This window comes from Piliocolobus tephrosceles, chromosome X (assembly GCF_002776525.5).
Source record: "Piliocolobus tephrosceles isolate RC106 chromosome X, ASM277652v3, whole genome shotgun sequence".
NCBI lineage: Eukaryota > Metazoa > Chordata > Mammalia > Primates > Cercopithecidae > Piliocolobus > Piliocolobus tephrosceles.
Genome location: NC_045455.1, coordinates 93,774,433 through 93,801,920, shown reverse-complemented (window position 1 = coordinate 93,801,920; position 27,488 = coordinate 93,774,433). Strand labels below are relative to the sequence as shown.

The 27,488-nt window shown below is 42.4% G+C and overlaps 1 protein-coding gene across 5 annotated transcripts in view; it reads right to left on the bottom strand.

Moving 5' to 3' along the window:
* Positions 1-27,488, bottom strand: part of MPHOSPH8 (M-phase phosphoprotein 8) — a 44,188-nt gene that overhangs the window by 13,976 nt on the left and 2,724 nt on the right. For 3 of the 5 annotated variants that reach the window (XM_023190640.3, XM_023190642.3, XM_023190644.3), the window contains exons 2-7: positions 20,144-20,299; positions 15,062-15,910; positions 13,448-13,547; positions 11,401-11,658; positions 218-343; positions 49-137 (exon numbers count right to left, since the gene is read on the bottom strand). In XM_023190640.3, coding sequence (XP_023046408.1) covers positions 49-137; positions 218-343; positions 11,401-11,658; positions 13,448-13,547; positions 15,062-15,910; positions 20,144-20,299 — 1,578 coding nt within the window. The remainder of the gene's footprint in view (positions 1-48; positions 138-217; positions 344-11,400; positions 11,659-13,447; positions 13,548-15,061; positions 15,911-20,143; positions 20,300-27,488) is intronic. The other 2 variants (XM_023190641.3, XM_023190643.3) reach the window with 2 other exon arrangements.

Sequence of the window (27,488 nt, the reverse complement as noted above, 5' to 3'; positions counted from 1 at the left end):
AGTTACTTTCCATTTTCCTTTCATGAGATTTTTCAAAGACATATTTACCTCTTGGTCCAGGTTATATTCTTCATTTGAATTAAGTGCAACTTTTACAGTAATATAATCCCCATTTTTTACAGCATCCCTTAACACATCTAAAATGAAAGGAAAGATAAGTTAGATTTTATAAATCTAGATTTGTGAAACGGATTTCAATATTTCCAAAACCACTCACTACTTGGAATTGCATCTGCTGCAGCAAAATTCTCATCTTTCCCATCAAGGTGCTTTTGGAAATCTTCTAACTTCATCCATTCCAACTGCAGGTCCATGCCCAAACTCAGAATCTGCTGCCTGCCATCTGGAACTCACAATGGCCTTGTTAACATACATTTGTCTTAAGTATAAAAAACCCACAATGTTATGAAATTTCTGGTGTCTTAATCAAAGCTCTGTGTATACTTTTCACACAAGTCATTGTATAATGGGGTCTTGTAATTGATAAAATCCCCGATTTTCTTTGGGAAGTAATATGAACGATTCACATTGAGAAGCCATGGTACTCTGAAGGCATGAAGATAAATAGGTAATCTGTCATTGTAAAATAGCCAAGGAGGAATTTTAAGACTAAGTAGCTCAAAGGAAGGAGGGATCAGGGATCTGGTAAGAGGAAATACAATCCTAATGTGACTTTTCTCCCTTACACCATTCTTCTTGGACATACGCTGCTTCCCATCACGTACAGATAAAGCTGTTCTCCGCGTGTGAGCTACCCCAGCATGTGAGTCAAAGGCACTGCTTATGGATCCTTCCAGATTCACTTGGGCCCCTACATCTGGAAGCCTTCTGCTCCCACAAACTCCCTGTGAGGTACTGCTAGAGTCTTCCCCGACAGGACCCACAGGCACGGGAACATCGAGGATGCGTGTGTCCAGCCTTGATCACCACAGCAATCACAGACTTCAGTGCAGCTCGTCTGGGAGTAATTCACAATGGTGGTTTTACAAGTGAAAAACAGAAATACTTGATGGTAAGAGTTAAAGGATTTTCACCTGAAAACAATTCCTCAAACTATATAGATGACGTTAGGCAGATGGCCTTGCCACAGAAATAAAGTCTGTAAAACATATGCAATAAATGAAGAACTTTTCCAAAGCCCTCAACTCAAACTAACACTTCTGGGGGTGCGCCCAAGATGGCCGAATAGGAACAGCTCCAGCCTCCAGCTCCCAGCGTGATCAAGTGGGCTTCATCCCTGGGATGCAAGGCTGGTTCAACATACGCAAATCAATAAACGTAATCCAGCATATAAACAGAACCAAAGACAAAAACCACATGATTATCTCAATAGATGCAGAAAAGGCCTTTGACAAAATTCAACAGCCCTTCATGCTAAAAACTCTCAATAAATTCGGTGTTGATAGAACATATCTCAAAATAATAAGAGCTATTTATGACAAACCCACAGCCAATATCATACTGAATGGGCAAAAACCGGAAGCATTCCCTTTGCAAACTGGCACAAGACAGGGATGCCCTCTCTCACCACTCCTATTCAACATAGTGTTGGAAGTTCTGGCCAGGGCAATCAGGCAAGAGAAAGAAATCAAAGGGATTCAGTTAGGAAAAGAAGAAGTCAAATTGTCCCTGTTTGCAGATGACATGATTGTATATTTAGAAAACCCCATCGTCTCAGCCCAAAATCTCCTTAAGGTGATAAGCAACTTCAGCAAAGTCTCAGGATACAAAATCAATGTGCAAAAATCACAAGCATTCTTATACACCAGTAACAGACAAACAGAGAGCCAAATCATGAATGAACTCCCATTCACAATAGCTTCAAAGAGAATAAAATACCTACGAATCCAACTTACAAGGGATGTAAAGGACCTCTTCAAGGAGAACTACAAACCACTGCTCAGTGAAATAAAAGAGGATACAAACAAATGGAAGAACATACCATGCTCATGGACAGGAAAAATCAATATTGTGAAAATGGCCATACTGCCCAAGGTAATTAATAGATTCAATGCCATCCCCATTAAGCTACCAATGAGTTTCTTCACAGAATTGGAAAAAACTGCTTTAAAGTTCATATGGAACCAAAAAAGACCCCGCATTGCCAAGACAATCCTAAGACAAAAGAACAAAGCTGGAGGCATCACGCTACCTGATTTCAAACTATACTACAAGGCTACAGTAAGCAAAACAGCATGGTACTGGTACCAAAACAGAGATATAGACCAATGGAACAGAACAGAGTCCTCAGAAATAATACCACACATCTACAGCCTTCTGATCTTTGACAAACCTGAGAAAAACAAGAAATGGGGAAAGGATTCCCTATTTAATAAATGGTGCTGGGAAAATTGGCTAGCCATAAGTAGAAAGCTGAAACTGGATCCTTTCCTTACTCCTTATACGAAAATTAATTCAAGATGGATTAGAGATTTAAATGTGAGACCTAAAACCATAAAAACCCTAGAAGAAAACCTAGGTTATACCATTCAGGACAGAGGCATGGGCAAGGACTTCATGTCTAAAACACCAAAAGCAATGGCAACAAAAGCCAAAATTGACAAATGGGATCTAATTAAACTAAAGAGCTTCTGTACAGCAAAAGAAACTACCACCAGAGTGAACAGGCAACCTACAGAATGGGAGAAAATTTTTGCAATCTACTCATCTGACAAAGGGCTAATATCCAGAACCTACAAAGAACTCAATCAAATTTACAAGAAAAAAACAACCCCATCAAAAAGTGGGCAAAGGATATGAACAGACACTTCTCAAAAGAAGACATTCATACAGCCAACAGACACATGAAAAAATGCTCATCATCACTGGCCATCAGAGAAATGCAAATCAAAACCACAATGAGATACCATCTCACACCAGTTAGAATGGCAATCATTAAAAAATCAGGAAACAACAGGTGCTGGAGAGGATGTGGAGAAACAGGAACACTTTTACACTGTTGGTGGGACTGTAAACTAGTTCAACCATTGTGGAAAACAGTGTGGCGATTCCTCAAGGATCTAGAACTAGAAATACCATTTGACCCAGCCATCCCATTACTGGGGATATACCCAAAGGATTGTAAGTCATGCTGCTACAAAGACACATGCACACCTATGTTTACTGCGGCACTATTCACAATAGCAAAGACTTGGAATCAACCTAAATGTCCATCAGTGACAGACTGGATTAAGAAAATGTGGCACATATACACCATGGAATACTATGTAGCCATAAAAAAGGATGAGTTTGCGTCCTTTGTAGGGACATGGATGCAGCTGGAAACCATCATTCTCAGCAAACTGTCGCAAGAACAGAAAACCAAATACCGCATGTTCTCACTCATAGGTGAGAACTGAACAACGAGATCACTTGGACACAGGAAGGGGAACATCACACACCGGGTCCTACTGTGGGGAGGGGGTGGGGGGAGGGATACCATTAGGAGATATACCTAATGTAAATGACAAGTTAATGGGTGCAGCACACCAACATGGCACATGTATACATATGTAACAAACCTGCACGTTGTGCACATGTACCCTAGAACTTAAAGTATAAACCCCCCCCCCCCCCCCAAAAAAAAAACTAACACTACTGTTAACTCTGAGAGCTGACAGCAGAGAAACAGCACAGCCTCTGGGCTGTCCATCCTGGTGCAGCATCCCAGGTCTATCAGCAATGGTAACAGTGAAAGCCACTAGCAATCATAAGACATGTTAACTTATTTACGTGAATGGATTTATTTCCTCCATACACAATAACCTGTAATGGGAGACGTTACAGATGAGAGGCTGGGAGAGGCTCCAGGGTTTGCTCAGACACACACCAGTGAGTGGCAGCGCTGGTCTTCTCACTCAGGTGTCTGAGTCGCCCATGAAACCCCCACCCGCTATGCCCCATGACCCATCCCACCACTGAGGCAGCAGTGTGGAAAGGTTGTGGAAGCAGAACAGGTGAGGTCTTTATGAAGTGAGATAATATCACCGAACTCACAGGACTGCTGTAAGAACAAGAGCATCCCTAGACCAGAACCACTGGAAAGGCTGAGCTGCAGCTCAGATTGTGGTCTCTCACAAAGCAAACTGATTCAAAACCCATGTTCACTCCTGACAAGTGCTGGGTCTTGCCTCTGGACCTAATAGGCTTAATTTTCCTTTTCTTTTTTTTTTTTTTTTCAGATGGAGTCTTGCTCTGTCACCCAGGCTGGTGCGCAGTGGCACAATCTCGGCTCACTGCAAGCTCCGCCTCCTGGGTTCACGTCATTCTTCTGCCTCAGCCTCCCGAGTAGCTGGGACTACAGGCGCCCACCACCTCCCCCGGCTCATTTTAGTATTTTTAGTAGAGACGGGGTTTCACGGTGTTGGCCAGGATGGTCTTGATCTTCTGACCTTGTGATCCGTCCATCTTGACCTCCCAAAGTGCTGGGATTACAGGCGTGAGCCACCGCGCCCGGCCTTCTCTATTTTTAATAAGAAACTCGATATACATATAAGGAATGTATGTCACAAAGTGTAACAATGAAGTGTGCTCTGTGGTCACAAGAACCACTCGGCGGCACATGCCCGTGTCTACCACAGCTGTCCCCTGCATGGTGTCATTTACATCCGCAGTCTGTGTCTCATGCTCTTCTTCAACATAGCTTTGCCATAAAAACACATAATCCTAAGAAATACACAGTTGGTTTTGCTTGCTGATGAGCTTTATATAAACGGCAGAAGTTCTCTGTATTCTGGGTAGTGACCCTTTGTCTTTTCACCCTTTCTAATGGTAGCTCCGTCAAATGGAACTCACTTTGTTCAGTCAACTTTATCATTTTATTCCTTTACGGAACATTTTCTGTCCTGTTGAAGAAATCTTTCCCTACCCTCAAGGTCATAAAGATATTAGCCTTAATCTCTAAATACCTAGAATCTAAATATCCTCCTAATAGGGCCCCACTCCATCAGGATCTGACTCTCAGGTATGGGGCTTTTGATACAGGAATAACCTCCCGTTCTGACACCAGTGAGAAGAGGCGTTCTCCACACGTGCACCCCGTGATGCCCCGTCCTCTGTCCTCTAGCAGAGCTGCACCGCCGGACTGAGGTCTACCCTGCTACGCTAGTTCACCTACCCTGCTGTGCCAAGTAAATGCTATAATGAATCACTAGTTTGATATAGCAGGTTTTGATTACTTACTGGGACAATTGGCTCTGGCTTTTCTTGAGTCTTCCACATTAACTGTAGAATGAGCATTTGTAAATTCCATGAAAAACTGTGTTGAGATTTTGCTTAGAACTGCAGGGATGGGCCGGGCGCGGTGGCTCAAGCCTGTAATCCCAGCACTTTGGGAGGCCGAGACGGGTGGATCACGAGGTCAGGAGATCGAGACCATCCTAGCCTACACGGTGAAACCCTGTCTCTACTAAAAAATACGAAAAACTAGCCGGGCGAGATGGCGGGCGCCTGTAGTCCCAGCTACTCGGGAGGCTGAGGCAGGAGAATGGCGTAAACCCGGGAGGCAGAGCTTGCAGTGAGCCGAGATTACGCCACTGCACTCCAGCCTGGGCGACAAAGCGAGACTCCGTCTCAAAAAAAAAAAAACTGCAGGGATGCTATAGACCAGTTCGGAGAAAATGACAAATTTCTAAAATTGTTTTCTTTTGTTTGTTTTCTCAGAGTCTCACTCCGTCACCCAGGCTGGAGTGCGGTGGCACAATCTCAGCTTACAGCAACCTCCACCTCCCAGATTCAAGGGATTTCTGTGCGTCAGCCTCCTGAGTAGCTGAAATTGCATGAGCTATGTTTTGCTCAAGCAGAGGAAAAAAAAAAAAAAAGCTATTTTTTGCTCATGCAAAATGCCTGACTAATTTTTGTATTTTTTAGTAGAGATGGGGTTTCACTATGTTAGCCAGGCTGGTCTCGAACTCCTGACCTCAAATGATCTGCCTATCTCGGCCTCCCAAACTGCTAGGATTACAGGCGTGAACCACACTATGCCTGGACCCTAAAATTGTTTTCTAATAAAAATGGCATATATATATTTTAGTAACTTTCAAGCAATCAAGAAATCTTTAAAATTTTCTCCATAAGGGCTTTTTTTTTGAGACAGAGTTTTGCTCTGTTGCCCAGGCTGGAATGCAATGGCATTATCTCAGCTCACTGCAACCAACACCTCCTGGGTTCAAGCAATTCTCCTGCCTCAGCCTCCTGAATAGCTGGGACCACAGGCGTGAGCCATCACAACCAGCTAATTTTTGTATTTTTAGTAGAGATGGGGTTTCGCCACGTTCGTCAGGCTGGCATCGAACTCCTGACCTCGAGTGATCCACCTGCCTCAGCCTCCCAGGATTACAGGCGTGAGCCACCACGCCTGGCTCATCTTTCATGAGCAATATTCTAAGCAATCTTTTAACTCTTTTAAATGTGTTGCTACACTGAAAACTATGTTTTTATTTATTTTTTTTTGAGACAAAGTCTCACTCTTGTCCCCCAGGCTGGAGTGCGATGGCGTGATCTCGGCTCACTGCAACCTCCGCCTGCCTAGTTGAAGCGATTCTCCTGCCTCAGCCTCCCGAGTAGCTGGGATTACAGACATGCGCCACCACGCCCAGCTAATTTTTGTATTTTTAGTAGAAACGGGGTTTCACTATGTTGGCCAGGCTGGTCTCGAACTCCTGACCTCGAGTGAGCCACCCGCCTCGGCCTCCCAAAGTGCTGGGATTATAGGCGCAAGCCACCACGCCTGGCCTGAAAACTGTATCTTTTTAAAATACATTTATTATTTATGTAGAAATGTATATAGGTTTAAAAAAGAAAATTGGCTTTTGTCACTGATCTTATATCCAGTCACCTTGCTAAATTTTTAATACTTGTAATAATTTATTTGTAGATTATTTTAGGTTTTTTATATGAATCTGATAATGACAGCTTTTTTTTTTTTTTTTTTTTTTTTGACAAAAGTCTTGCTCTGTCATCCAGGCTGAAGTGCAGTCGCGTGATTCTAGCTCACTACAACCTCTGCCTCCTGGGCTCACATGATCCTCCCACCTTAGCCTCCTGAGTAGCTGGGACTACAGGTATGTGCCATCTGCCTGGATTATTTTATTTTATTATTATTACTATTCTTTTGTTGTTTTGAGACAGAGGTTCGCTCTTGCTGCCCAGGCTGGAGTACAATGGCCCAATATCAGCTCACTGAAACCTCCGCCTCCCGGGTTCAAGCGATTCTCTTGCCTCAATCTCCTGAGTAGCTGGGACTACAGGCATGCGCCACCACATCTGGCTAATTTTGTATTTTTAGTAGAGAGAGTGTTTTTCCATGTTGGTAAGGCGGGTCTATGCTCTCCCTCCCATAGCCCCCTACCCCCTCGCAGGCCCCGGTGTGTGATGTTCCCCTCCCTGGGTCCATGTGTTCTCACTGTTCAACTCCCACTTATGAGTGAGCACATGCGGTGCTTAGTTTTCTGTTCTTGTGTCAGTTTGCTGAGAATGATGTCAGTCTGATGGGTTTCCCTTTGTGAGTAACCCGACTTTTCTCTCTGACTGCCCTTAACATGTTTTCCTTCATTTCAACCTTGGTGAATCTGATGATTCCATGTCTTGGGGTTGCTCTTCTTGAGGAGTATTTTTGTGGTGTTCTCTGTATTTCCTGAATTGGAATGTTGGCCTGTCTTGCTAGGTTGGGGAGGTTCTCCTGGATAATATCCTGAAGAGTGTTTTCCAACTTGGTTCCATTCTCCCCATCACTTTCAGGTACACTAATTAAATGTAGATTTGGTCTTTTCACAAAGTCCCATATTTCTTGGAGGCTTTGTTCATTCCTTTTCATTTTTTTTCTCTAACCTCGCCTTCTTGCTTTATTTCATTAAGTTGATCTTCAATCTCCGATATCCTTTCTTCTGCTTGATCCATTCGGCTACTGATACTTGTGTATCCTTCATGAAGTTCTCGTGCTGTGTTTTCAGCTCCATCCGGTCATTTATGTTCTTCTCTAAACTGGTTATTCTAGTCAGCAATTCCTCTAACCTTTTCTCAAGGTTCTTAGCTTCCTTGCATTGGGTTAGAACACGCTCCTTTAGCTCAGACAAGTTTATTACCCACCTTCTGAAGCCTACTTCTGTCAACTCATCAAACTCATTCTCCGCCCAGTTTTGTTCCCTTGGCGAGGAGTGGTGAGCCTTTGGAGAAGAAGTGTTCTGGTTTTTGCAATTTTCAGACTTTTTGCACTGGTTTCTCCCAATCTTTGTGGTTATCTACCTTTGGTCTTTGATGTTAGTGACCTTCAGAGGGGGTCTGAGTGGACATCCCTTTTGTGGATGTTGATGCTATTCCTTTCTGTTTGTTTGTTTTCCTTCTAACAGGCACCTCTGTGGCAGGTTTGCTGGAGGCCCACTCCAGACCTTGTTTGCCTGGGTATCACCAGCGGAGGCTGCACAACAGCAAAGATGGCTGCCTGTTCCTTCCTCTGGAAGTTTCGTCCCAGAGGGGCACCCACCAGATGCCAGCTGGAGCTCTCCTGTATGAGGTGTCTGTCGGCCCCTACTGGGAGGTGTCTCCCAGTCAGGAGACATGGGGGTCAGCGACCCACTTGAGGAGGCAGTCTGACCCTTAGCAGAGCTCAAAAGCTGTGCTGGGAGATCCACTGCTCTCTTCAGAGCTGTCAGACAGGGACATTTAAGTCTGCTGAAGCTGTCCCCAGTCGCCCCTTCTCCCAGGTGCTCTGTCCCAAGGAGATGTGGATTTTATCTATAAGACCCTGACTGCGCTGCCTTTTCAGAGATGCCCTGCCCAAAGGAGGAATCTAGAGAGGCAGTCTGGCCACAGCAGCCTTGCTGAGCTGTGGTGCGCTCCACCCAGTTTGAACCTCCTGGGGGCTTTGTTTACACTATGAGGGTAAAACCGCCTACTCAAGCCTCAGCAATGGCGGACACCCCTCCTCCCACCAAGCTCAAGTGGCGCAGGTCGATCTCAGATTGCTGTGCTGGCAGCGAGAATTTCAAGCCAGTGGATCTTAGCTTGCTGAGCTCCGTGGGGACCTGCCAAGCCAGACCACTTGGCTCCCTGGCTTCAGCCCCCTTTCCAGAGGAGTGAACCGTTCTGTCTTGCTAGCCTTCCAGGTGCCACTGGGGTATGTAAAAAAAAAAAACTCCTGTAGCTAGATCAGTGTCGACTCAAACAGCCGCCCAGTTTTGTGCTTGAAACCCAGGGCCCTGGCGGCATAGCCACCAGAGGGAATCTGGTCTGCGGGTTGTGAAGATGGTGGGAAAAGTGCAGTATCTGGGCCAGAGTGCGCCCTTCCGCACAACACAGTCCCTCAGGGCTTCCCTTGGCTAGGAGAGGGAGTTCCCCGACCCCCTGCACTTCCCAGGAAAGGCTAACGCCCCACCCTGCTTTGGCTCGCCTTCCGTGGGCCGCACCCACTGTTCCAGCAGTCCCAATGAGATGAACCAGGTACCTCAGTTGGAAATGCAGAAATCAGCTGCTTTCTGTGTCAATTTTGTTGAGAGTTGCAGAATGGAGCTGTTCCTATTCGGCCATCTTGCCAGCAATCCCGTATTTCATGTTCTTTTTTTATTTTGAGACGGAGTCTCACTCTGTCACCCAGGCTGGAGTGCAGTGGCGTGATCGTGGCTCACTGCAACCTCCGCCTCCTGGGTTCAAGCGATTCTCCTGCCTCAGCCTCCCGAGTAGCTGGGACTACAGGCATGTACCACCATGCCCGGCTAATTTTTTGTATTTTTAGTAGAGATGGGGTTTCACCATGTTGTCCAGGCTGGTCTCGAACTCCTGACCTTGTGATCCGCCCGCCTTGGCCTCCCAAAGTGCTGGGATTACAGGCGTGAGCCACCGCGCCCGGCCCTCATGTTCTTTAACAGTTGTGACTATTCAGTCTTTTTTGGATCAATTTCATTATTTTTTCCCCAAGGAATTTTTCCATGTCATTCAGTTTTCAAATCTCTTTTTCAATTTTAGAGATGAGGTCTTGCTATGTTTACCAGGATGGAGTACAGTGGCTATTCACAGGTACAATCTTAGCAGAATATAGCCTCCAACTCCGGGGCTTACTGATCTTCCTGTCTCACCTCCAGAGTAGCTGTAACTATAGGCACATGCCACCATGCCTAGCTATTTTCTTTCTTTTTTTTTTTTTTTGGAGATGGAGTCTCACTGTGTCACCCAGGCTGCAATGCAGCGGCGCAATCTCAGCTCACTGCAACCTCTGCCTCCCGGGTTCAAGCAATTCTCTTGCCTCAGCCTCCTGAGTAGCTGGGATTACAGATGCCCGCTGCCACACCCGGCTAAATTTTTGTATTTTAGTAGAGACGGGTTTCACTGTGTTGCCCAGGCTGGTCTCGAACTCCTGAGCTCAGGCAATCCACCTGCCTCAGCCTCCCAAAGTGCTGGGATTACAGGCATGAGCCACCGTGCCTGGCCACCTAGCTAGTTTTCAAATCAATTGGTAAGAAATCGCTCATAGAATTCATCTTTTAAATCCGTACACAACCTATAATCGTGTCTCTTTTTCATGTGTTTCTTTTGTTCTCAACAAACTGTGTCAGAGGCTTGTTTATTTTATAGCAAAGCCAGGAATCCACTTCTGTCTTTACGGATGTTCCCCCTACTGTATCTGTTTTTTACTCCCTGGTATCTCAACAGCAGTGCTGCTATTTGGCATCTGCCCTCTGGGCGACCTACCTCTTCCTCCTTGCCCACTGGTACCGGAAATTACCCTAATTTCCTGCATGCTCAGCAACACATCCAAAAGCACATTTTCTCTAGGTATCCAGGGTGTCATCATTTTGTAGTGTAAGGGTTTCCCAGGCGATCTAGTCTGTCATATTCTGAATTTTTCAATTATCTTCAGTGTTTCTCAAGATCCACAAATTATACAAAGTTTTATTAGACTAACCTCTCTGATTTATTAGGTCCTAGTTATAAACATGTATGTACACTTTTTAGTACTCCTCCCCACCACTACCGTAGTCTGTATTCTTCTTCTCGACCAGTTCCAATGTCCTCAGGACAGCATTTACAATATAATCTTATTTAGGGTTATTTGCTACAACATTAAAAGGATAAAATACAAATAAGTTTATATTTGATAATTTCCTGAAAGAAATCTATTAAATAGTAAGATATAAAATGGGGCTGCGAGGTAGGAGTAGGTAAGGTAGAAAATCAGAAATCTTTTAACTCCATAGGTGCTGAGAACATTATAGGAACTCAGAAAAATTGTTTGATCCACTGAGAAGTCACAGAATGACCCGTCTTCAATATAAAATGTTATTCAGGAGATCCAAATAAATTCTTTACTCCATTATTTTTTGATCTTGAGATCAGAAATACAGAGAAGAGTACAGTAAAATAATACGGTGCACTATCTTGAAAAATTCTGCAAAATGATTCCAAACTCACCCGAATTCTCATCTGCTTGGCACACGCTGTCTGAAACCTCCTGATCACCTTCTGCAGCAATGTATGCCCAAGTGTCCGTTTCGTCTCTGGTGTTCCTCCTCTCTTTAAGTGACTGTTTGTTTTCCTTGGTTTTGTGATCGTCTATGGTTTTAAAATCCAGTGGTATTTCTTCCCTTTTCCGATTGTTCTCAGAAACATCATTTTTTTCTTCTGGAGTTAATTTAAATAAATCAAATGCATTTCTGATTTCCTTAACTGCTAATGAAAAAATTAAAAGATGGTTAAGTATGAGTCACAAATTTCTGTTACATTCAAAAGAAAATCTAAGTTAGTGTTAAAGCAACAAGATATTTTCTTAATTTTTACTAACATCCACCTAACTTATAAAGCCTAGCCTGATTTGCTGTCAAATGGTTTCAGCTGGTCTTTCTACTGGCTGCTCAGTATTCAGAAAGGATGTCCAGTGTGAATGGCTGTTAAGCAGATGTTCTGAACTACTCACCTGCAGTTGTGACAAAGGCCTACTGAAGGCGGTGAGTCTCAGAGTGATCCAGGTCACACCAGCACCTTTCCTACAGCTAAAGACATCAGACTGTCTATAGCTGGATCCTGAGGCTTGTACCAAAATGGTTTCTGGTGGCAAGTGAGGGCAACAGCAGGGTGCCAGAGCACTGCCTGTGTACCTGGTAAAACTGTACCTGATGCTACCAGCTTTTAACTAAAGAAGAAAGTGGGAAGAAAACTGGCAGACACTAGACCTGACATTAGAAATAACCCCAAAAACAAGAGAATTAGGATGAATTCTATTATAAACTCTGGGTACACAGCAGACAGGTTTTGTTATCAGGGAATATTGAAAACTGGACTCTAGTGAGTACCCTTATGAATGGCACAAACAGTCGTTCCATTTGAGGCTATATATTCACAGTAAAAATGTATCTAAAACTGACACACAACATACTAGGAGGAAAAAAGGTTAAGAAGGCCAGGTCCAGTTTTACAGTATTTTGAACCTCTAGTCATTCTTTGATGAACAGAAGGCATTTAAGACTTTTGTTTTGCTTTGAACAACAATCTACAGCCACTTTACGTGTGACCCACTGAAACAAAGCCACTGCTCCTGCCACTTCATCCACCTGCTTCTACTGCCAAAACCAGCCTAGGCTGAGAAAAACACTTCCTCTTCATATTGCTTCAGTTACATTCAGCTTTCAGTAAGAAAATCCAAGGAAAATCATCCATCTCTTAGAACCACTGTTTGCCAGAAAACATGTGTTCCAAGTACTTTTGCTACAGAAACTAAATACTTATCTGCTAGGGTTTATTCAAACACTGTAACGGTGTTTTTTTGTTTGTTTTTAAGAAATATAAAGTATTTGTTCCAATATTGATATGTATTATGGATTTTCTATTATAGTCTATCTTGAAGTGATCCAAAATGCATATTCAATATTCTATTTTACACAAATGACAGAGTTACATATAATGAATATATTAAAAGGTGTTTTTTAAAATTTAGCATCTGCTATAAAAAAACACATTCATTTTTCTGCCACAACTAATTTCCTGTCTCAGTAATTCTAATCTGATCCCTCATCATATTAAAAAGAAGGAAAAACAAGGTGAAAATAACGGAAAAAAATTTTTTTTTTTTTTGAGACGGAGTCTCGCTCTGTTGCCCGGGCTGGAGTGCAGTGGCCAGACCTCAGCTCACTGCAAGCTCCGCCTCCCGGGTTCACGCCATTCTCCTGCCTCAGCCTCCTGAGTAGCTGGGACTACAGGCGCCCGCCACCTCGCCCGGCTAGTTTTTTGTATTTTTTAGTAGAGACGGGGTTTCACTGTGTTAGCCAGGATGGTCTCGATCTCCTGACCTCGTGATCCGCCCGTCTCGGCCTCCCAAAGTGCTGGGATTACAGGCTTGAGCCACCGCGCCCGGCCTACGGAAAAAAAATTATATAAATTTTTATATAATAAATTTAGGTAACTGGTTAATTATTTATATATTAGATAGCAATGTAAATGGTAAAACGTTAATATTTACACTCACCCTTTAATCCTTTTGGCTCTTTTCTGCCTTTTTCTTCCTTGTCAGAATCATGCCTTTTCTGATATTTTTCTTTGGATTCAGTTTTTTTGGTCTCTTTGTCCTGAAAATGAGATGATATCCAAACAAGAATGGATAAAGAGTTGACACTGTATATTTATTTGAGAACCGGAAAATACAGGTTTGTGGCTTCAGGGAACCACCCTTGTATACTGTGGTACATGATCACTGATCATTAAATCCTCTTCACACGAAAGAATTTTGCTTCCTCAGTCAACCATATGATAATTCACAAAATGTCAAATTCAAAACCCAACACCAGTTTTCCCACCCTCTTTTAGGAATTTTATTTAAAAAAAAAAGGAAATTCTAAGCAAGTTTTCCACCCATAGTCTTAACCAACCATGACTATTTTACTTCTCCATATTCCCCCTTCTGGTCCTTGTACTTTTACATGGATAATCTTTTTTAAAATTCATTTTTGTTTACATTACACACATATTTTTACAACTGTGTTCACATTTATGTAGGGTCTTCTACTCCACTGCATTTTCTAAGTTGTTCTATTTTGCTACACTGACCTCATAATATTTCAGTAGTTCTGATGGTCCCCAAGTTGACATATCAGTGTTTCCTTAACCATTTCCCCTATGGCTAGAAAGGTAGATTGCTATCCATTTTTCACTAATGAAGATAATTCTGCCATGAATAACTATGTATGCACAGGTTTTCCTTCTTTAAAATGATTTCCTTGAAATAAATTCCCAAAACTGGAAATAATGAATGAAAAAAATGATGTTCTTTACAGCCCTTGATAAATACTGCATATATAAATTCTTTCATAATTTGGAAAATACATCCATTTTGCAAAGCCATATAAAAATAATTTTTATAATGGGACAAATTGTCTATTAAATACGTTTTTATAAGCACTGAAATACTTGTGGATGTACTTTGTGTCCTATTATTTAATAGTGGTGGCCGGGCGCGGTGGCTCACGCTTGTAATCCCAGCACTTTGGGAGGCCGAGGCGGGCGGATCACAAGGTCAGGAGATCGAGACCACAGTGAAACCCCGTCTCTACTAAAAATACAAAAAATTAGCCAGGCGCAGTGGCGGGCGCCTGTAGTCCCAGCTACTCAGGAGGCTGAGGCAGGAGAATGGCGTGAACCTGGGAGGCGGAGCTTGCAGTGAGCTGAGATCCGGCCACTGCACTCCAGCCTGGGCCACAGAGGGAGACTCCGTCTCAAAAAAAAAAAAAAAAAAATAGTGGTATACTCCAGACAACAGGGGAAATGACCAAGTAGGATGTGAAAAACCAATAAAATAAGCTGATGAAGCTATAAACCTGAGTATCCAATGCTCCATATATCATCTGAGTACCTCTAAAAACCATCCTGACTTTTGTTCACAAATTAGCCTTTAATTTTCTAAGTCATAATCATTCTAAGAGAAACAAACCAGAGACTAAGAGATAAGCTGCGGTGTCCAAAAGCTGGAGGATCCCCATAGTCACAAACACTTTCTTACATTACAGCTTGGCTGTTTCCCTTTCTTTGCTTGTGAAATGTCTTGACCACTCAACATGGGTTTTCTGCTGCCTTCCGTGGCTCTTACCTCCTCAGCTGAGTCAGTGGACCAGAAGCCTCTCTCTTCCCCGCTCAACCTCCAGCCCTTTGGCATTTGGGCAGACACAGGCGTCAGCTTCTCTAACTCTGCAGCACTTCTGCCTCTGTCCTGATTCCTCTGCTTTTTAGGCGCCGTGTTCTTCTCTAAGGAAGCATTCTTGTTCTCCAGCTTCCTGCTCTCTCTAGCGTCCTCAGCCTTCCTCGGGGTCTTCTTTCTCCTCCGGCCTCTGACATCGGGATCCTCCTCAGCACTCCTGGTGCTGTCTAGGGGCTTCTCCAAGCCATGCTCCAGCCCTGTGTCCTGCCCTGCTCTCTCTCGTGCAGTTTTAGTGTTTTGTTTCTCTTCTCTGCTGTCGGAATGGAGCCCTTCGCTGTCACCCTCTGGAAAGGCCGAATCATCAAGTACACTTGATTCCGATTCCACCTGCGATTCGACAAATTTTTCTTTTTTTGTTTTTCTATTTTCTTTGGGATCTTCTCTTGTTTTCGTCTTTAAATCTCTTATTTCACCCTTTTTAACTTTCTTTAATTCCTTTGTTTCTTTCACTTCATCTTTTTTGGGCTTCTTGGACTCCTTTAGTTCTTCTTTGGCTTCAGAAATTCTTTTCTTTGTCCTTAAATCAAAAACTAAACTTTCCAAGGAGCGCTGCAGGTCTGGTCCGGACTTGTCTTTTAGCTTCCCGGCCTTTGCTGTTTTCTTTTTCAGATCATCTGGGCTTTTCTCTTCTCTCTGCCTTAATTTTTTCTTTTTCTTCTTTGGTGAAGTATCTTCTTTTGTCTCACTTTGCTGATCGCTATCAGAGTTCGCCTCAAATATGTCGTTATTTAAGGACAGTCTCTAGAAAATACAAAAAAGATTAAAATATTCATTAACATATTGATTTTAAAGGTTTTGAAAAGTAGTACTAATGAAATTTGGTAAGAATATATTTTGTTCCAAGCAGAATCTCAACTTCTTAAAACCGCTTACCTAGGCTGAAATCCATGCTACCTCTATGTCCGACTTAGCAAACAGGGCCTGGCAGTGAGGGCAAGTGAGAGTTTAGAAGGCAGGAGTGCACAGAAACACGGTGCTGCCGAGTGCCCAGCCCAAAGCAACAGTGAGTGGACTCAGGTAGGGTGGGCTGTAAATGATCTCAACTTCAACATTTCCAAAACCACCAAGAAAGTAATTTTTACAGACTTTCTTGGCTGCCAACAAAGTAGTTACCGATGCAAATACAAAATGTTTTCTAAGACCCTGGATCCCGGAACGTCCTTAAACTTGCTCCTACGTTTGACAGTTATGTACAGAACAAGCAAGACTGCACACAAATCTTGCTTCCCAAATTCATGTGTTATCTGAAATACTGCTTATGAAAAAATATTTTCCTATTTTAAAATTGAAAAAAAGAAACCTAAGAATAAAGTACTTGTATAGACACAAAAACACTGCAGTATTTTCAGTTCCCACTTCCCAAAACCACCGTATCCTAAATGACTTGGGGGTAGAGAGAAGGGGTGGAAACGACAGCTTTTGTTTGTTTGTTTGTTTATTTGTTTTTTAAGACGGAGTCTCATTCTGTCGCCCAGGCTGGAATGCAGTGACTTACTGCAACCCCTGCCTCCTGGGTCCTGGGTTCAAGTGATTCTCCTGCCTCAGCTTCATGAGTAGCTGGGATTACAGGCATGCGCCACCACGGCCTGCTAATTTTTGTATTTTTAGTAGAGACAGGGTTTCACCATGTTGGCCAGGCTGGTCTCGAACCCCTGACCTCAAATGATCCTGTCTTGGCCTCCCAAACTGCTGGGATTACAGGGGTGAGCCACGGTGTCCGACCAGATATACTTTAAAAATGTCTTCCCTACACTGCCTAAGAAATGGACGCCACCAAGGTTAACAAGTGGGAATATGGTGGCACTGACTTAACCTTTCCAATCTCCCTGAATCACCTCATAAAAAACAAGACAACTAGGACAGCAAAACAAAACTCCCCGCAGACAGCTTTTGGTTTTGGTAAGTCCGAAGTCCATACCACGCAAGCCTTACCAAAACTAAAACAGTGGTAAGGCCCATGTGGTGTGGATGGTCACTCAGGGGAAGTGAAGGCAACAATCTGGAAGAGCCCAGGCGGGTCCTGCCCGAGGGAGCAGCTGCGGGGTGGGGCCTCATGCGCACTGGGCAAGGCCGGGGAGAAGGGGAGAGGTGGCTGGCCCCTCCCAGGCCCTGCAAAAGGGACCAGCGAAGCTCTCCTCAGGACTTCCAGGACCAAGCCACACAAGGAGGAAAAACTGCTAGGATTAGATTCCAAACCAAGTAGGTCAGAGAAGACAAAAACAAAAGATATAAAAAAAAAATTTTAGCTAGCCAGGCTGACTATCCTAAAAACAACGGAAGCATACCAAAAAGACATGTCTGTAAAATGGAAGAGAAAACAAACAGAAACTTGGGAGTATCACGCAAAAAGACCTTACAAGACAAATAAACTCAACTGGTCATCAAGAACAACGGTTTGTGCCAGATGATAATGGATTAACACTTCTAGGGCTATGGCTGAACGAGGCTGTAAGAGAGACTGTGGTGTGCGTGTCTCATGTTCCAACAAGGTACAGTGTATCTAACAGTGAGACGTGGTGAGAACACACTGAAGGAATATTATGCTGATTATAGTTATTACATGGGAGGAAAGGACAGTATTTCAAATTAGATATAGAGGGGGAGAGAGGGCAGGGAGAAGATAGGTCCCAGTTAATTTCTAGTTTTATTCTTCAAACCGCATTAAGCATTTTACATTCTCAACAAAACTGCATCGGCAAGGATGGGGGAACCCTAAAACTGAATACAAACAGACAAAGGAAGCTGTTTATAAAATTGATAACCACACAGAAAAAAAAAATTCAAGTAACTTCTGAACATTAAACACTGCATATATTCTAAGAACAAAAAGAACTGCAAATAAATGTGGACCTTTATCAAATAGGTTGATAAATACTGTTTGTCTTTCATAGTAGAAAGGGCACAGCAAATGTGAGGTTAATTTCTCTGTATTGTAAGATTTAGTAAATAAGGACATGTAACACTGTTGTGACCAGAGTTCTCCTGATAGGAAAAGGGAGAACACACAGGTCTCTGTGGTGACACTGTGGTGACAGGCCGAGTTACAGAGGTCAGCATGGATTTATTGAGGCTGGGATGTGCCACTGTGCCAAAAAAGAGAGCAGTGCTACCCTGAGAGGGAGCACCAGGACACAGGGACTGGTATGAAGGGGTTCCCAGCTAAATGTGCAACAGTTTTAGCACCAATAGTAACATGTTGAATAAAAGAATTTCTAAGAATGTACTGGTGCCAAAAAAATACCCATATTTGTTTCCTGAATAAAATATGTATTAATAAAAGATTATTTTAAAGTTAGGGCAAAGGCAAAATTATCAGTATATGGCACCATCTTTAAAAGAAAAATCAGGTCGGGCACAGTGGCTCACGCCTGCAATCCCAACCAACACTCTGGGAGGCCAAGGTGCGAGGATTACTTGAGGCCAGGAGTTCCTACCAGCCTGTCAACAGAGAGAGCCCCTGTCTCTGGAAAAAAGAAAAAAAATTAGCCAGGTCTAGTGGCATGTATCTATAGTCCCAGCTGCTTGGGAGGCTGAGGTGGGAGGATCGTCACTTGAGCCCAGGAGGTTGAAGCTGCAGTAGGCCATGATTGTGCCACTGTACTCCAGCCTGGGTGACAGAGGCAAGACTCTGTATTTAAAAATAAATAAATGAGAGGAAAAGAAAAAATAACATATCTATGTATAACCCGAAGGCAGATCAAGCACAGAAAACAGATTTTACCTATCTTTCTCTAACTGGAACTGTTTAGGGGTCTGACCCCTATGAGACACTCCATGTTTACTCAAAAAAGAAAAAAAGCTAAAAATACTACAGTGTTGACAGAACAGTTCAGTAGAAGTCCATTAGTGTTACATAACATCACTCAAAGCTCACAACAGACCAGTGGTCACCTTATGAAGACACCTGCTTTACTACGTGGCTGCTTCACTTACTAAACCAGTGCTGGCCCAGTGTATGGTAGTTATGCAGCAAACACACATGCTCAGTAAATGCCAGGCACTTTTGCTATTGATATTACTATCAACAACTGATCCACACAGCCAAAACTAAAACTAATATTGTTTTGGTCATTTAAAAAAAGACTATGCATTTTAAAAAACATAGGTGAAACTGAAATTGTAGGGAGAAAGATCAACGTTCAGCCTATAAAGTAATGAGAATCATTCTCTTAATGTGAGATATCTTCACTATATACAGTTCTTTTTTTTTTCTTTTTTTTTTTTTTGAGACGGAGTCTCGCTCTGTCACCCAGGCTGGAGTGCAGTGACACCATCTCAGCTCACTGCAAACTCCACCTCCCAGGTTCATGCCATTCTCCTGCCTCAGCCTCCCGAGTAGCTGCGACTACAGGTGCCCACCACCACACCTGGCTAATTTTTTGTATTTTTTAGTAGAGACGGGGTTTCATTGTGTTAGCCAGGATGGTCTCGATCTCCTGACCTCATGATCCACCCGCCTCAGCCTCCCAAAGTGCTGAGATTACAGGCGTGAGCCACCGTGCCCAGCCTTCACTATATAGTTCTAAGTTTTTTTTGTTTTTTTTTTTTAAACCAGGTCCTCACCAGATAATTTGTTTTAACTAGCAGAAAAAGCAGGCATAAGACATAGGTTGATAATGCAAAATAAATATTATAAAATATACAAAATCTAATTGTTCATATCATAGACGAACAAATGATAGTTTGGCATGTCTCTTTTTTCTCCACTTTTACCTTACTCTTAACTTAAAGGAAAATATCAATATTCATCTCCAAACTATTCTTGTTTGTCAACTGCAACTGTAGGTTGGATACAGAAAAAGAACCCAGCAAAAATCACTGAAAGCAGTCTGTGAGAATTGGCTACATGGAATTTACACTAAGCAATACTGTACACTTCATTATTTGTAAATCATTTACTACACATACTTAAAAGAGTTAAAATTTACAATAAATTTATATACATAAAAACAAGTATGAGACAAAACATAGTACCTGAATATCCTTCCTGACTGCTTTGGCTTTGTTCTCTGCAATTTTCTTCCTAAATTCCAGAAGCACTTCTTTACAGTCCTCCAAGTGAACCTCGGGTTCCCAGGTATCATCATCCGATGTATAGCCTTTCCAGCGAACTTTGTAAAGAACTTTACCCTGTTATAGAAAATAAAAGGAGGCAAATAAAGCAGATCACTAACTTGATTAAATTTCCAAAAAAAAAAAAAAAAAACTGAGAAGACATGAACGAACTTGAAAATTGCTTCTAAATGGAAATTATCACATTATAAGGTACATCCATCTCCTAAGAAAAGTGGCTTAAGAAAAAAAGTATCGACCAGGCGCAGTGGCTCAGGCCTATAATCCCAGCACTTTGGGAGGTCAAGGTGGGCAGATTGCTTGAGCCCAGGAGTTTGAGAACAGCCTGACCAACATGGTGAAACCTCGTCTCTACTAAAAATACAAAAATTATGGGCCTCACGCCTGTAATCTGAGCACTTTGAGAGGCCGAGGCAGGCACATCACCTGAGGTCAGGAGCTGAAGACCAGCCTGGCCAACATGATGAAACCTTGTCTCTATTAAAAAATACAAAAAAATTAGCTGGGTGTGGTGGCGGGCGCCTGTAATCCCAGCTACTTGGGAAGCTGAGGCAGGAGAATCGCTTGAACCCAGGAGGCAGAGGTTGCAGTGAGCCAAGATCACGCCACTGCACTCCAGCTTGAGCAACAAGAGCAAAACTCTGTCTCAAAAAAAAAAAAAAAAAAAAGATGGTGGTGCGCACCTGTAGTCCCAGCTACTTGGTAGGCTGAGGCAGGAGAATCACTTCAATCCAGGAGCCAGAGGTTGCAGTGAGCAGGGATTGGCCCACTGCACTCCCGCTTGGGCAAAAGAGCGAGACACCATCTCAAAAAAAAAAAAAAAAAATTAGCTGGGCACGGTGGCAAGCAACTGTGGTCCAAGTTACTTGGGAGGCAGAGGTGGGCAGATTACTTAAGCCCAGGAGACGGAGATTGCAGTGAGCCAAGATGGTGCCATTGCACTTCAGCCTGGGCAACAGGCTGGTGTGGAAAACAAGAGAGAGAAATGAAAAGAAAAAACCATGTATCATTGATCTGTTTTTCATAAACCAAAGACTGAAGTCCTATTCTGATTCCATAAAGTGGTATGTAATTCTTGAAAAGCAATGAAAAATAGAAAAGATAGGAAGAACCAAATAATAAATAGATACCGATAACAATTTCATCTATTTCCTTCACCTGTTACATCAATACATATTTAGAATGTTTTTAAAACATTAGGATAATACTATAATTTTTAATATTGCTTTTTCACTTATGCATCAAGTACTTTTTGTTGTAACTTTTCAAACAATTTTTAGTGACTTAAGATTATTCCATCATACAAATACAACAAAAAATACTACAAAAATGCTCTCTTTGTTACCATGGTTGTTTAGATTGTTTCCATTTTTTTTTTTGTACTTACAAATTAAGCTGTAATATACCTGTGTATCTCTCATTAAGCAGTTAGAATAAATTCCCAGAAAGGAGATCAATGGGGCAAAAAAAAACTAGCCATTTCCAGGGTTGGTGGCAGCCAGGCGTGGTGGTCGGCACCTAGAGTCCCAGACACTTGACAGGCTGAAGTGGGAGGATTGCTTAAGCTCAGGAGTTCGAAGTCAGCCTGGGCAACATAGTGAAATCCCATCTCAAAAAAAAAAAAAAAAAAAATGGCAAGCCGTGTAAAGATTAAACCACACTGCCAAATGCCTTCCAGAAAAAATGCTCAAATTTACACATTTACACTCCACCAGATACAAGAGTCCATCTCTCTATATCAGGGGTCAGCAAACCACAGCAGGGCCTGCCTCCTGTTTTTGCCCATCTTGTGATCTAAGAATCGTTCTATATTTTTAAATATTAAAGGGAAATCAAAAGAATTACATTCATCAAGTGCTTTACAATGTGTCATGCACTGTCTAAATCTCTACATTTATTAGTTCATTAATATTTACAACATCCCCATGAACTAGGCAGGTAGTATTACTCATTTTATAGATGAGAAAACTAAAGCTTCTAGATAAAGTAGTCAAAGATCACACAGCTAATGGGTAGTTTGGCTGAAATTCAAACCCAGAGTCTTACCCTACAGCCTGTTTTTGTTTTTGTTTGTTTTTTGAGACAGGGTCGCCCAGGCTGGAGAGCACTGGCACGATCTTGGCTCACTGCAACCTCTGCCTCCCGGGTTCAAGCGATTCTCATTGCTCAGCCTCCCAAGTAGCTGAGATTACAGGTGGGCACCACCATGCTCCGCTGAGTTTTGTATTTTTTAGTAGAGATGGGGTTTCGGCATGTTGGCCAGGCTGGTTTCAAACTCCTGGGCTCCAGAGATCTGTCCACCTTGGCCTCCCAAAATGCTGAGATTACAGGCATGAGCCTCTGCACCCGGCCCATAAAATCCTTAACACAGGAATAAGTTTTCATGACTTTGGATTTGGCAATGTGTCTGTAACTCGGGGCCTCAGTTTTTAAAATATGTTTTAATCACCTTATTTTTCTTCCTTCCCTCCTCTCTTACCCCGTAATTCCTTCCCTCTCTAGACACTCTCTTTCAGCAATGCATGCTTATCTAATTATGCTCTTACTTAAGTAATTCCAGAGGTTAGGCCGGGCGCTGTGGCTCACGCCTGTAATCCCAGCACTCTGGGAGGCCGAGGCAGGTGGATCACGAGGTCAGGAGTTTGAGACCAGCCCAACCAACATGGTGAAACCCTGTCTCTACTAAAAACACAAAAATCAGCCAGGCGTGGTGGCAGGTATCTGTAATCCTGGCTCCTCAGGAGGCTGAGGCAGGAGAATCACTTGAACCCGGGAGGTGGAGGTTGCAGTGAGCCGAGATCGTGCCACTGCACTCCAGCCTGGGTGACAGAGCAAGATTCCATCTCAAAAAAAAAAAAAAAAAAGAAGAAGAAGAAATTCCAGAGGCTAATCTCAAACAAACCAGGCACTGTAGAATCCTCCTGCTCAGGAGGAGTGGCAAGCAACTAGGCTACCACCAGCGCCAACCAGACCTCCAGATGGGTGACCACCCAAAAGAGCCATCCAAACAAAGACACACAGACCCTGCACCACTCCCACATGGCTACCATACCAAGCTGCCCTTTACAAACCCTATGGTAATTTCTTATTTTTTTTTTTCTGAGACGGAGTCTTGCTGTGTTGCCCAGGCTGGAGTTCAGTGGCATATTCTCGGTTCACGGCAACCTCTGCCTCCTGGGTTCAAGCAATTCTTCTGCCTCTGCCTCCCAAGTAGCTGGGATGACAGGGGTGCACCACCACACCCGGCTAATTTTTGTATTTTTAGTAGAGATGGGATTTCACCATGTTGGTCAGGCTGGTCTTGAACTCCTCACCTCAAGTGATCGGCCTGCCTTGGCCTCCCAAAGTGCTGGGATTACAGGTGTGAACCACCGCACCCATCCCCCTATGGCAGATTTTAAAACTTAAGATGTTCTTTGTGATACTAGTCCACCATCTTCTCAGTTTTGCTGGCTTTCTGGAGAAACCTGCTTTTCTCTCATCAACCCTCGTCTCTTGTGTCGGGCTTTCGAGTGGCAAGCAGCCAACCCTGGGTTCAGCTACAGATTCTTTGATACGCTATCAAAAGCCCAAACAAAAAGAAAAAAATAGATAAACTATATTTTTTCAAAATTAAAAACCTTTGGGCATCAAAGGGCATTACCAACAGGTGAAAAGATAGCACGCAGAATGGGAAAAATATTTGCAAATCATAGACCTGATAAGGAATTAATATTCAGAATATATAAACACAACACACGAAAAGATGATCAACATCATTTGTCCTTAGGGAAATGCAAGTCAAAACCACAAAATAAGACACTGCTTCACACGTTTAGATGGCTAAAAAAAAAAAAAAAAAAAAAAAAAAAAGAAAATAGCAAGCATTAGTAAGGATGTAGAGAAATCGGAACCTTCTTACATCGGTGTTTGGAATGTAAAATGGTACAGCGGCTATGAAAAATCATCAGGCAGTTTCTAAAAAAATTAAACACAGAATCATCCTGTGACACAGCAATTCCAAAAGAGTCCTTATTTTTCAATTCCAAAAGGATTGAAACAAGTATTTGTACACCAATGTTCACAATAGCCCAACGGTGGAAGCAGCCCGAGTGTGCACTGATGGTCTACCCACACAGTGGGAAATCATTCAGCCCCAAAGAGGATGGAGATCCTAATACATGCTACAACACAGATGAATCTTGAAAATACTATGCTACAAAACGCCAAAGGGTATTTATGATTCCACTTACATGAGGTACTTAGAATAGGCAAATTCACTGAGACAGAAAGTACATTAGAGGCTACCAGGGACTTGAGGTAGGCAGGACGGGAACTCTTCAATCATACTCACACTGCCCTTCAATCATTCAGCCATCTGTGTAAAAAGACCAAGTACCAGTACTGCTTAATGGCTACAGTCTCTGGAAAGACGAAAAGGTTTTAGAAATAGTAGTGTTGCTTGCACAACTTGGTGAATGCAATGAATGCTGCTGCACTGTATACTAAGAAATGGCTGAGATGGCTAATTTTACGATATATATACGTAACCACAATGAAACATTAATTACCTGTGTGTCTTTTACCCATTTTCTTGCTCATCTATAAGAATATTTCTAATGCTTTTTAAGGCAATTAAATCTTTGTAATATATATTGCAAAGTTTTGCTTCTTCAGATGTCTGGTTTATCTTTTCTGCTCAATACCCAATCTCACTGAGAATCAGGAATATAAAACTTGACTGTCCACATGAACTGCTGAGCACCATTCTAGCTACACACTTAACACTTGCCCGATTTTCTTCACACCACCACCAAGGCAATAAACTTTCCAAGCGAAGTGCCAAGAACTGCTCCTACCCATTTTACCCTTCAATTGTACCCACACTGCCCTTCAATCATTCAGTTATCTGTGTAGAAAGATCAAGTACGAGCACTGAGTAGAATTTGAACTCAAGAAATATCGGAAAAAGAACAGAATGAAAATCTTAACTTTTTTTTTGAGACGGAGTCTTGCTCTGTCAGGCTGGAATGCAGTGGCATGATCTTGGCTCACTGCAACCTCCGCCTCCTGGGTTCAAGTGATTCCCCTGCCTCAGCCTCCCGAGTAGCTGGGACTGCAGGCACACACCACCATGCCCGGCTAATTTTTTGTATTTTAGTAGAGACGGGGTTTCACCATGTTGGCCAGGATGGTCTCGATCTCCTGACCTCATGATCCGTCTGCCTTGGCCTCCCAAAGTGCTGGAATTACAGGCATGAGCCACCGCTCCCAGCCTCAAAATCTTAACTTTTAAAGATAAGCCTGAAAAGCCTTAAAATTTTAAAATAATAGTTAAGAGTCCATCAATCCAGTTTTATTGTTCAGCTACATTAAATGGGTGGGAAGATGGTGATTTTATCCATTCAGAATATATGCATATTCTTTCGGGCAAAATAATAACAAAAGGAAAACTATTGTATACAATTTTGTAAGAGCTTCTGTCTTCTGTAAAGGCATAATTAAAACTGAAGAAATTAAAGATGAGACAGCACAGTTAAGCTTGCATGAATGGGGGGAAAGGAAAGAAATCTTAGTCAATAGCATGCAGAACTGCCTAAAAGAAAGCAATATATTTGGTTTTAGAATAAACATCAGGGCCAGGAGCGGTGGCTCATGCCTGTAATCTCAGCACTCTGGGAGGCCAAGGTGGGTGGATCATGAGGTCAGGAGATCAATACCATCCTGGCCAACACAGTGAAACCCTATCTCTACTAAAAATACAAAAAATTAGCCAGGTGTGGGGATGCGCACCTGTAGTCCCAGCTACTCAGGAGGCTGAGGCAGGAGAATTGCCTGAACCCGGGAGGCAGAGGCTGCAATGAGCTGGGATCACGCCACTGCACTCCAGCCTGGGCGAGAGAGTGAAACTCCGTATCAAAAAAAAAAAAAAAAAAAGAATAAGCATCATATGAAGAGTTATTATAAACAGCAAATGAATATGCTAATTTTATCAGTAACGGGTCATGGGAACAAAAATGATCCTTATTTGTGTGTGTGCATAAAAATGGTGGTCAATGCATTATTCAACATAGCCCTTAAAAACACCACTTTCAAATGGGCCAGACAAAAATGTACATAAACAGAGAAAAAAGACAAATAGATAAATGATGAACAACTGGAGAATCGGGGTGAAGGTATATGAGAGTCTATCTAATTCTTACAACATTTCTGATAATTTCTAAAAAGCAGTGGAGACTAGAAAACTACCTTTTACATTAACATAGTTATAAATCTAATGCTAGTTATCAATGAAATTTGAGCTAATTGATGAGGAGAATATTAAGAACAATTTTCAATAGCCCCAGATTTAATTTACTGATAATTGTTACCCTTTACTGCAACAGGTGTGCTTCATTCATTCACTCATTCAAAAAATAGTTATTGAATGTGGCCACTATGTTTCAGGAACCTTTTGAGTTTTAGGAGCATAGCAGTATACAAATACAGATGAAATCCCTGAATTCCATGTCTTTGTATGGAGTCATGTAAATCCAAAAAATTGTCCAGGGTTTTGCCATGTATTAGGAAATTGCATGATTGCCCTAGGATTTATAAATTTGACTTCAAAATTCCAGAAGTAGTCTATTTCTTGGTAGCCAAAGTTTCCTTTAATCAGTGAGCCAAACTAAAAGGCAGGCCCCTATTCTACCAGATCATATACACTAGAGCAACAGTTTAAAATTTTTGTTAAAAAAATAAAAAAATTGGTCTGGCACAGTGGCTCACACCTGTAAATCCCAGCACTTTGGGAGGCCAAGGGTGGAGGATCACTTGAGCCCAGGAGTTCAAGGCCAGCATGGGCAACATAGGGAGACCCCATCTCTACAAAAAATTAAAATATTAGTCACAGTCGAACACACCTATAGTCCTATCTACTTGAGAGGCTGAGGTGGCAGGGCTGTTTGAGCCTGGGAGGTCAAAGCTGCAGGGAACCATGATTATGCCAATGCACTCCAGCCTGGGCAACAGAGAACCTGTCTCACAAAAAAAAAAAAAAAAAAGGAAATTAAGCAATATACAGTATTAGAATTTAATTCTCTGCTTACTCTATTACGCCAAATAAATTATAAATAATAATTTGGAATAGTGGTGTATGCATGTATTTCCACAGTTCTTAGGTTAATTATTCACATATATAGTTAGAATCAAGAAATATTATGAACTAGTAAAAAGTGAATCAATTCTAAGTGTTTCTGATTATAGACTATAGACTAGACTATAAGGA